At 42.9% G+C, this 12290-nt stretch overlaps 1 protein-coding gene across 2 annotated transcripts in view; it reads right to left on the bottom strand.

Annotated features, from left to right (window-relative positions):
* The window catches only part of LOC146860466 (ADAMTS-like protein 5), a 315295-nt gene that overhangs the window by 115614 nt on the left and 187391 nt on the right, over positions 1-12290 (bottom strand). For both annotated transcript variants that reach the window (XM_085644356.1, XM_085644354.1), the window contains exon 6: positions 7606-7733. In XM_085644356.1, the coding sequence (XP_085500482.1) occupies positions 7606-7733 (128 nt within the window). The remainder of the gene's footprint in view (positions 1-7605; positions 7734-12290) is intronic.

The following is a 12290-nucleotide window of genomic DNA, read 5'->3' as shown; positions in this document are numbered from 1 at the left end:
GCCTGCTCTATGTGAGATGTCTTGATGTACTGAAGGAAAGGGATATTCTCAAACAGATATATTTTTACTGTAGTAGATCTGTACAAAGTCTTGTAAAACAGGGCTTCTGTAATTAGGAAAGTTTCAGATACATTTAAAAGGAGCTTAGGCAAGGTAAGTGGGCAATTAGGAAGAGGAAGGAACTCGAAGGCACACTTTTGCACACTCAAGACCTCATGTTCACACACGATTTGAAACCTCTACCCTGACAGTGGAAACCCACTGCTTCATCCCGACCGACCTTCCGAACCTAGTGTACGATGCCATCACCTTCCAAATGCATCCCCTGCATTCACAGCAGCCACTTCTGCAAAATAAGCACAGAGCTGTTCAAGTCCATCAACAGTGCTGCAAAATCCACCCATCCCACATCAACGAACCCTGATAAAGCTGCTTGACAACCTCTACCTTGAAATGGCATCAGCACTAGACCTACTTGCCCTACTCAAAAGAAGAAACCCCAAAGTAGTCATTAAATCTGGCAACATGGTTTAAAGGGGAACATGCTGGGCGGAAAGGCATCAGCTAGAACCTGGAACAGAAATGGCACATGTCACAGTCCAGAGAGGACAAAAACCAATGCAAGAAAGACAGGAGAGTATATCACAACGCCAGGAGGACAAACAAGGGCCTTCGCCGATCTTTATGCCTTATCAATTCAATCAGACGAAGGAATTCTTCAACATCTACCAGTAACCGGCGGAACTGGGCGCCCATGTTTATCTCGCCAGCACTGCCAGGCCTCCTTGAGTTCAAAAGTTGTGGTAACAGCATATAGTTGTTAGAATATTATCTGGCATAAGCACTGTGTCCTACATGATGTTTACAAACATATCTCTCCTTTGGAATTCATAATAGAAAATCTGCATTCCTTCAATCAACCTCCGGGCCATGTTGACAATCTCCTAGTAGTCTGCCTTGGTGTATTTTCCCTATTTCTGCTGCACGCACATTCGCGCTCCCGGCATGAGCGGCTGACGGCTGCAAGTGTTGCAACACATGTTAAAGTCTTATCTTCCTTTGACCTTTCCAGGAACGTATACTGTAATCTCCCAACTGTGAATTTTTACTATGATTTGGTTAGGTTCTGACACATATGTGAAGCTGATGTCAAGAGTAAAGGGTCTTAAGAAAGCTATAATAAGAAGAGATTAGCTTTAGGGCGTAAACGTTCCAGAGCAGAGAATTAAGGCTCTGTGGAGAATTTCCCTTATCTTGTGCTTCAGATCTGTTCGATCTCCCTTAATTCCCCTACCGGAGAATGTAATTATCATATGGTTTGTGCTTCGGCGGTCCCCATAATGGCTAATGTAACTGAAATGATGTTCCCTTCACCAGAGGGTCACTGGCCCAGGCAGAGGTACTTGGATAACCCACAAGAGCAAATTTAAAGGTGATCGGCTTGCCCCAGTGAACACCGTGGTCTGTTAGGAAAAGTAACACAAGAGGACAGGGGCGACAGCCAGCAGGTTCAATGGTGACCGATTAAAACCTTCTCCATTAACCCTACAGTGTTCCCTTTAGCTGATGGAAGCTGAGTAAATAAATGCAAATTGAGGCGGCCAACAAGCGCTTGTAGGTACAATATGCATTATGTGACTCAAAATCAGGAAAGTTATCTTGAGTGTTACTATGGGTGAGGTCACATGCAATGAATTGTTCACGCAACAGAAAGCCAGGCAGCGGAGTCCTGGCTCAGGCCGGAAGAGAGGCTGATGGAAAATCCAGACAAGAGGTCTACCTACAGAGACCCTTCGCATTGCCAGGTCAGGTCCACAGACCTTGCTAATGACCGGTTTGTAGAATAATAACCACCTTCCATTCCAGTCGCTCATGCTGGAGGCTGCACCTCACACACAATTCCAACAAAGACAACGTGAGCTGTATGGAGTGTAGTCCTTACCAAAATCCTCAGCAAGCACCTTAGCAATGGAACAGAATATTTGCACATCAGGGATTGTGTCAGGGCAGCAGAGAATCCATTCCCTGATGAGCCTGCTTGGTCATATAAGTGGGGTCTGTAGTTCACAAGTTAGTTGTTTTCACTGTCTCACTCAGGGTGGCCACCCACTGATTGTGTGTACATGTGTTCGGAGGGCACAACTTCACTCACTTCAGGTATCACTAGCAGCTGTCACAGGTCTAATATCCTAAACCGATCTCCAGTGCAAGAATCATCACGCAGACAGAAGATGGGGTGGAGGTAATGATCTCCACCCAACGCCACTGGCAATGCCATGCCGCCCCTCATTTGGAGGGTTACAAAATGTAAAAGGACAGCTGTGGAGGATGTGAGTTTAAGCCACATTTATGACCCTGATCTCCGCATCCCCATGGATTTAGCGCCGTTGTGACCGAGAAGGCACACCAGCAGGTTCAGAAGGGCAGAGAATGGAGAACTTTGATAGAATAATCCATAGCAAGGGTTCAGTTTACATATTATTGTAAAACGCATAAATGATGGTGTCAGGTGGCACCAGGGTAGGATGGCGCTGGATGACGCCGTGGGCAGGATTTCGGGGGCACCTGCTGGAGCAGCAGGAAGGCTCAAGATCCGATGGCCTTTCCTTGGTCAGATGACTGCCGTCTCTCTTTATACATTGATTCGTCCAGCTGCCTGGATTTCTCATTTTGCATGGTGGACTAAACATGAGAATCCCATGTGGCTTTGATATGACTATGCTCAGTTCCACTTTCGAGGCATTTGAGACTGTTACTAAAATACATTATTACTACAGCAACATTGTAAATTATATCATAGACAGCTAACCATATTCATTGGTAAGAATGTACCCTATGTATAAATGTAATATAAAATTACCTAAAAGTGAGAATACAGTTGAGTCAGATCAGCACAAATATTCATAAAAGCTGCAGGCTAAATGTCAAGTTTGTATGCGAGCTTGCAAAGGTCAAAGGCAAACTTTGCAACTTCGAAAAGTTTCTGACTGTGTTCCATCCGAGGAAAAATAAAATCATGGCCACTGTGAAAATGTATATTCAATAATTTTTGTCTAATGCTAAAAATGTTCAATAGGAATATACTTTGTAGAAATCAATTAATGTATTTTCTTCCAGATGCCATTGTGCATAGAAAATCTCTGGAAATTGCAAATTGGAGATACAAATTCTGCATACATTGACCAGTACGGAATTATATTGCAGATGGGCAAGTCACGTCAGTCACAATCCACTAATTGTATTTGGCTTGATTCTTCTATTAGCTTGAGAATGTTTTTGTTATGAGGAAAAAATATCTGCAGGAGTAAAGGAAATCCAGGAAACTTGACAAACTTCGCAAACGGCAAAAAAAAGCAGGATCTTCGCAAAACTTCACAGGTGGAAAACCTCTACACCCAAATTCAAGATAGTTGGTTAACATGACGCGTATCGGTTTAGTTGGGTGATTTCCAAGATGTCAGATCTAATAGTGATGTCTGAGCAGTGCGGAGGATAAACGCATCAAGAACCAGAGGTAATGGTGATGTCCAGTGAGTTCTTTAAGTTGGCCAAGATGGTCAGTTTCGTGATTCGTCGGCTTGCTGACTTGTGAGGCATGACCAAATGTGTACGAGCTCCAGTTAACTTAATACAGGGGTTCATCACCCTTTAACCGCACTCATCAAATCGGGTGTAAAATCACAAAATATCACCTCACTAGTCACTAAGAAGCATTGGCAAAGCCAATAGGTCTGGTCTTGGCAAGGTTATGCAATTTTTTCTATTTTATTTTTTATCGCAAGCATATGCCACAGAAATAAAATGATACATATGCTTGAATATTTTTTTAAGTAACGCATTGTATATAATTTTAATGGAAAGGTATGGGTGTTTCCTAGCAAGTGAGTGTACTTAAAACATGTATTGACACACTTTTTAGATTTAATATACATCATAGGAAATTGTGATTCTTACTTGTGCAAATAAAAGATATTATCTCTTTTGGATTACTGTAAACTGACTATATAGCTTAAGCACACAAGGATGAATGAAAAAAAATAAACTAAAGGTTAAATACTGGAAAGTAAAAAGGCCTTGGAAATGTAAAGTGTTGGTTCACCAGCCCTGGTTCTGACGTGCAGTTTTTAGGCGAAGGTGCACACATTATCAGAAAAAATACTGTCACTCACAATACTAGCTATCCAGTAGCTGAAGTGGCTTGGCCCTTTGCCCATGCAGTTTTCTCTAGAGGGCGGAAGCAAAATGTGGATGACAGATGAACAGACACATGGATGACGAGGTCTAACCTAAAGCCTTGCTATGTATGTATATTCGATTGTATTATTTATGAATATTTTGTTTGATTACACAAGTTTGTAAAATCAGTTAAAGCTCTCTCGAGGCCAGACCTACAAAGTGGGCTTACACCAAGACGCCGAACACAGGCACATTTTATTTGCGCCTTAACCTTTTAATATATTCTGTATCCCCACTGGAACCTCCACCTTGTGTGAGCTTTACTTTTCTCTACCACATGCCACTTGTCTCTTTAACATACAACTATATATTTTCAAACCCTGTGATCCCTGTTAAAACCATGATTCCTGTTTTATTTAATTTGGAAACTTCATTTTCCGGATAAGTGCACGATAAGCAAGTTTGCACACTTGGATAACTATGCTTCTCTCACTGTTTGCATAGTCCTGTGCTCTACCTTCTTTTTCCTTCCTAATCAGGCCCACTCTTGTATTTGTCAGCCAGTAAGGAGTGTGAAAGTCTTCTGCGGTATTGCACCCAGTCCTATCATACATTACTACATCTTTCAGCAGAGCCTTGGTACTAGAGACTGGGCTCTGTGGCGCCTAGCACCGTAGCCAGCAGCTATTATTCCTCACATACATTTTTCCTGTACACACTGTTTTGCACTTACTTGCATCTCTCTGACCTAAGCACTATGTAGATATTTGGCTTTGAAAGCAAGAAGAGATCTGCTGATAAATGCCTTGTAAAATGTAAAAGTTAAAGTCCACCTCCTGGCCACCAAGACTGCCTTCTCAGACATTTTTAAAACGATGTAACTTTAGCGTCCTAGTGTTGTCAATGATATTCCAAACAAAAATGCTGAGATATGGTGTTTGTTTTCAAGAAGATGACGTGCAAGGTCAGGGGTCATCGGGATTTCAGGGTGCACAGCTTGGGTGAGTTATGCGGACCATAACCTCATCAGTGTCACAGCCTCCGCTGGTGAGATCACCCAGCGGGTTAATATGACAGCTGCAGAGAGCCCTGCCCAACCTGCAGGTCACAGGCCTCATCCGAGCAGGGCCTACGGAGGCCGAGATGCTGCCTGCACCTGTTTGCGGCACTAACAGCATCTGTCACTCAGCGAAGGGGGCAGCGCGCAGCACGGAAGAGGCCCCGTGCCGTTTGCTCCCGATCTAACACTGTGAGTTTGTACCAAAACAACTAAGGTCATCCACGTTTTAATTGATACCACAGCACTGGAGCGCCCAAGCCTCGATGTGCGGTGTTCAGTTTGGAAATTCAGGGAAAATATATTATGAATGCAAATGTTTCCTTTTACTCCTGAAACCAAATGTGAAAAATAATCAATGACAAAATCCAAGCAAACAGAACATTATTTGCCTCACAAGTTTCAAGATTTCAAAAGCTAATATGTTTGCCATTATCACATCATGCATGAAGTCACAGGACACATTCTTGGTGACATCAGTGATAACATCAGAAATCCAATCGCAAATGTGGATTTAGGAAGAGGAAAGAAGCAGCAGGTGAAGAACACCATTCCAGCACCCATGATCATTTCTTCTTTATATCATCTTTCTGCCTCTGTCGGTTACTATCTCCTTTCTGTGCATTTCAGCTCCCTTTACCCATTCTCACCTTGTTAGATTTCTCTTTTCTGATTCTCAAGGAATGATTGAGATGGACACTTCCTTTCACTATTTTCCTGACTGTTCTTCTCTTTAATTGTCCAACGCATAGTGCTTAATTTGAGCTGGGGGCTGCATGTGGGGCCCCACCCACTCGTTTTTGAGGACCAGGACTTATTTTTCATTCATGAGACTTTGACCCAGAACAACTGAGAGAAAGGCAGGAAATGCTGCACAGAAAGAGGAAGGGAATGACGGGAAAACAGCGACAAGGGAGAGAGAAGGGATGAAAAAACCTGCAGGAATAAGATAAAGGGTCAGGACTAGAATGGACGATGAATGAAAGAGGCATGACATGGACTGAAGATTAGACAGCCTTGGTACTCGGCAACCCCGACATTCAGCAGTGCTGGCTGTGGGCTTCTGAGCAAACTTTTGTGCACTGGCACCTATAGTTTTAGGAATTAAGCCCTGCCCATACATTGATGCTCAGCGCTGAACCCGCTCATTAGTGGTCATCTCTTTCGAGAATCTACTGGTAAGGAATGCTTTCATAAGGCTTACTCCATTCAGTCATTTACTTTTAAAGTTCCCTCCTTCATAGGAGATCTGGGAAACGTCCTAAAAGACTGATGAAGACTAGTCCAGCTGAACTCGGGTCACTGTGAGCTGGGGTGACCAGGGCGGTATCCAGCCACAACCTGATTACACACATTTCATCACTTCCCTGGACGCCAGCATATCAACATGTCAACATTTGGCAATTCCACCCTTGAAAATACACCATTACCTGCTAGGGATAGAGTTAGGAGAGTAAACTAAGTTGTATTTAAAGGGATTGCCAAAAACTACAATCAAGAATTTATGCAGGCATGATGTGGGCTCTTGGGAAGCACTGGAATGCGGTGGAGCGCGACTCAAGACTGACTAGAAAATGAGTACAAAACCAGGAGAGGAGATGATGAAAGGGGCAGTCCTATTCAATATTCAGCCCAAGGGCATAACATGTTCTGAAAGGTGCCTTACTAGCGGTGGAAATAATGGTATGTCAGGAGTTAGACCATGCCAAACTTACATAGGGGGACCTATCACCCATAGCCTATCGGGTTTAGTGCACGAACGAATGTGGCTGACCACCCGCAGGTGATTTGTTGCTCCCTTTGGCAGAAGCTCTAGTCTGGTCAGGAGCGGACTGAGTCTCAGACACCTCCCACTCAACCCATCAATCCCACACACAGACACACCCCCATGCTCACAAATATTCACAATCACACATGCACACATGTACGTACAGAAACCTACACACACAACCAACGACCTATAATAATTCCACTGTCAAAGAAATTCAAAGAAAATATTTAACATACATTTACAAGTAGAAAAAAAATCAACTGTTACATAAAATGGCTAATGAGCAGGTAAAATGCGTCAAGGAAAGGATGTAAAAAAAAAACGTCTTGCCATCATAACTACAAATAACTTAGGCAAATCTCTGTTGAGATAAGGGATTTGACATCAAGAGCTAAGCACCATTAACTGCCTAAAGGGATTTAGAAATGCCAACTTCCAACATCCTGTAAATGCAGCGCTATTATTATTATGTGCATTGCTGGAAGTCGTGCCGCGGTGTGGGCAGTCATGGCATCTAAGAGAGTCCTATACCAGAGACTTGAGCGCGCCCACTCCATGCCATGACCGTGCAGCGCTTTCCGTGAAATGTCGGTAGACTCACCAGACATCGACCGTTGATGCAGATGCCTCTAGTATCTTCTTGGCAACGTGTCCCGTCCAGAACTCGCCCAAAGTTATAGTAGAAATGGTGGCCATCGGCCAGACAGCTCAGCTCGCAGTTACTGGTTCCTGAATGGGCGCATAAAGAGGTTGTTAGTGCGTTTGTTCCTTTGTTGGTTCACCGGCTCTGCAGGGCCTCTGTAGCTGATACACAGACTAAGGTATTCACTGATCACAGAACATCAGCAGCAACATACCCCGTCACCAACACATCCCTCACCACCATGAGCACATTGAACCAAGCAACATCTTTACAAGTGGTTCTTCGGTCTGTTTCTATGCCATTACTGCTATACCACGCATGACACATGTGCAGAAGTGTTGAATCCTGAGCCTCCTGATACTATGAACAACATGGCAGCAGGCGGTTCCTTTCATGGAAACATGGGTGATAAGCCAACCCTAGCAGCGAAAGAATACTGACTACTGTGACTGAAATGGGGTCTCAGAGGAGGCCTTTGAATGCAAGGAGTAGGCACACTGTAATGGGGTTCATCTTTCACATACAACTCGAGACGAAGCAAGAGAGGAAGCAAATGCAAGGAACAAGCAAGGTTCTTTTGGTCGACTTAACACCTAAAATGGCAGGCTCATTACATTTACAGTACAGTTATCCAGAATATAGTTATCTCACCCCATAACTATTATAATTATAGTAATAACAGAGTGTAGAGCAAAGACTGTGGCTTTTCCAACATGTGAGATAGTTTAATTACAGTGAAAGCTGAAAGATAAAATAAAAGTAGGTGTTTCAAATAATTTTTACAGTTATGCTTAGAACTGCAGTAGAGATTGCCAGCCAGGGAGTTGCAAAGTGTTTACTGTCCCAGTGAAGTCTGGAAACCTCAGTTCAGTGAAGGTGAGAGAAGAATTCCACATTCACACAATGTTCCCTGAGGTGAACTGAAACTCCTCCATGCTGGCTGCAGTCCAGATCTCCCGAGGCAGGATGTCCTACATGACATCCTTAACAAGGACATCTGTGCCAGCAAAGCGCCAACATCTCCCCGTGCAGGTACGAGGCGGTGAGAGGGCCAATGGAGTGTAGGTGTGAGGGCCAGGAGTCGCGGTTCAGCGGGCTCCCATGGATTACTAGGGGTCGGTGGCAAGAAGGGGCTGCACCAGACAAGCAGCAACATCTCTGGTGTAGGGCCATAGGGGGCTGAGGGACAGCTTGGCACATAAGCTGTTGTGGGTCAGCAGGAACAGCCCTTTTACCTGAGCCTGGACTGCCAGGATGCCCTGCTGTGGAATAGCTTGGATGCAGAGGGAAGCAGACGACAGAGCGAGAGAGCTTGAGTTCACAGAGGGCCATGGGCCAAGGGGAGACAGTTCTGGAATGGAAGGGCTGAGGTACCACGGGACAGCTTCTGGATATAGACCGGTAGGTGGGCCTGCCACAAGGAGCAATTCCCTACTGACCTTTTTGTTTTTGTTTATATTTTATAAGTTTAGCACTTTGCAAACCTTGTAGGTTTGCAAGTAAATCGCATAGTTGCAAGGAGTTATACATTGCCCATCCCTAGGCTGCATATTATTGTAGCATGCCACGTCATCGAAGCACCTTTAACATTAACTTATGCACCGACCTTCATGAGAGAGAGGTTTATTGGAGGTTTGTGTCACACTAACCATCATTTCTGCCTGAATTTATGATGCCTGCAATGAGCCACAAGTAATATCCAGCTATAATATATGGGAATGTGCAATCCCTGTGCAGAAATCTGTCTCTAATTCAGTGGTTCATTTGTGAAAAAATAAGTGCCGGGGCACTTGTCAGGCGGCAGCCTGCACCAGCCCATTTCTCATGTTAGCGCCGCCTAAAACAAAACCAACTACTAACCAGCAAAGTAGTGAGAGGATATGGCACAATGTCCAGAGCTGCTGACTTTGGAGCTGAGGAACCAGGTCTGAGTTGCGGTTTCGGATCAACATCCTGTGATTCTGGGCAAATCACAATCTCCCCGTGCCTACCATAAATGAACGTGTCCATAACTGGGGCTCATGAAAAGTGCAGGTGATGATGATTAAGTGCCGGTGCTGAGCACGGGAAACCACCTGCTCAAATTAGGCACTGCTCTAATTTCTCTATAACAGGGGGCTTGTGATGCACCCACTCACCTATTATAAAGAAATCACTGATACCAGAACTCAAGTGTAATAATTTTATTTGAGTTCTGACGAGAAAATCAAATCGTTGCTTCTCTTTCTTTAGCTCTGTTTTTCTATCTTGTGGTGACAAGCAGAAAGGAGATATTGATGGGAACATGGTAATATTTTGCTTGCCTTAGGTAAATATAGAACAGTTAGAATCTTTTTGCATGATTCTACACATTCCGAGCTACTGCACCTTTGTTTTTAGCCTGGCTTGTATTGAACTGATTCTAATATCTTTTTCCAACAAATATCTAACAGCTTTTTTGATGTGCTTCATTTTGCCCTAGAAATTCTATTTTTATTCTTCATATTTGCAACTATACTATCTTTTGAAGGACGGATTTAAGTGATTTGTGGGAACGGTGATGCTGTTACTCTGTATTATAGTACCCCTGCCGTATATGATACGGATACTACAAGTCACCTCGGAGTTCCGTAACCTTACAACGGAACTCCTCGGTGACCAGCAATATCCTTATAATGTACATTATCCCATATATATTTACCATTCTGATTGCTGAAAGCAATACACTGACCGGTCATTGGGACCCGCCTCCACCACCATAAGGTGGAGAGGAATATGAGTAGCCTAAGCGTGTTTTCTTGTGGACTTCAATTCCACAAGGAAATGTTTCATAGTTCCTGATATTCCGGCAAACCGTGTTTGTTTATTTTGTATGGCCCTGTGTTTTAAATATTAATGTCGCATTTTCTTTTTCTTCTCTGCTGTTTTAATCTTTTACTATGACCTGCACTTTTCCTTATATAAACCCCCATATCATTTTGCAAATATAGTTATATAAAGTAAAATACAGTAAGGAAAATAAGTAACCTGCTAATCTGGTGCTTTACAGCAGGAAGTTGATAGAGGAATGACGTGGCAGACATAGATATTTAGGATGGCAGTAGGCTTTATTTTTTAAACTCAGTTCTTGAAATGGACCTTGGAAATAAGGTAGTACGGAAATGTCAGCATCGATCCATTGTAAACCAGACTCAAAATGGCGTCGATAGACTGACATCACGTTCTGTTTTGTAATGTTTGAAGAGTGATGCGCTGGTGTGACCCCGAGATGCCCAAAGGGCACATTCGGGATCAGAAACATCATTGTTTCTTTCACATGCGTTAAAATCAATGCAAGAAAAGTAAACAGGAACTACGTCATAGCGCAAAGCTCTTCAGCCTTTTCATACGTCGACTTGAACTGCATGGTCAACTTGAAAGCTCGAAATTGAAAAAGCAGGCAAGAATGAAAAAACAGTGGCAAACACTTAACAGCATCTTTCAATACTTCTTCAATACAGCGATTAGCCAGTCCAGGAAGGCCATTACTGATGTTTCAGGCAGTGATTATATTTAATATATAACAAATTGAATGACAATAAAACCCAATACCACTCATATAAAATGACAATACATTAGGAGTTCCATTCATAGAAGCCAAAAAAACATGGCTCCCTAATTAGCCACCGGGAGTGGACACAGGTGGCTATCTCATGCGCAGTGGTGTGGGCTTAAGCGCTTCGGCTAATTGTTATGTTGTGTTTAGGGTCACCAAATTCTTCTGAATTGAGTAGTTATTTTTTGGGCTGATGCCCCTGTTGTTAATAGGTTTATATTTTCATAGCCTCCCAAATCATTACTTGCTACTGGTATTATTTCAAGCGTTGCACAGACTTACGCAAGGCGTGTATCGCAGGAGCAGCAGTAATGCATCTCTGCCAAAAACCACCACTCTGTCATTACATGAGTGTTTGCTGACCGCATCTTTGGCAGCCTTCAAATAGTGGAAACTAATTCTGGATTTGGGCTTTTTATTTCAAGGTAAGAGCTGATCATATTTTGGGTGATAATTCCTACTATTTTCTGGCCATATTTTATCTGTAATGGGAACTGCAACAGTAATGAAATGATCAACAATGTGGCAGGCTAGCCCTTTTAAAACTTTTTAAGTGCAAGACAACTTCCAGATCCTCCAAATGTATTAATAACAAGGAGGTCAAAGTATTTTATAAGTTACATTGTAAATAAAAAAAATGCCATTTCAGTTTGGTGGCTTACAAGTGTTCTTAAACTGGCCTACCTTCATTCTTCTTTTTAGAGATATTTTCCTCACCCGTCCCTCTGCCTCCTGTACGAACACCTAACAATTCAGTTGGCTGCTCTCCCCACCGTTTTACACCCAAATTGAAGAAACATAAATAACTAAGACTCAACTCACTCATATACTGATTTCCTTGGTTTTTGTTGTGGAATTTAGTTACTTCCACAAATTGGGCATGGCAAGACCTAGACTTTAAAATAAAGTGGAATGGCTTCCAAAACTTAGTCAAGATTTTATACCATTATTTCCAAAGAAAGCCAACTAAATCCCTGCCATTAGAGATAATGCATTTACTAGTGGGAGTAAATTTACTACCAGTGATATGCCAATGAGAATGGTTTTTGTCATCAGATGTTACTTTCTT

This window comes from Triturus cristatus, chromosome 3_1 (genome assembly GCF_964204655.1).
Source record: "Triturus cristatus chromosome 3_1, aTriCri1.1, whole genome shotgun sequence".
NCBI lineage: Eukaryota > Metazoa > Chordata > Amphibia > Caudata > Salamandridae > Triturus > Triturus cristatus.
Note: the sequence above shows the minus strand (reverse complement) of the source record. Positions and strands in the feature narration are given on the sequence as shown.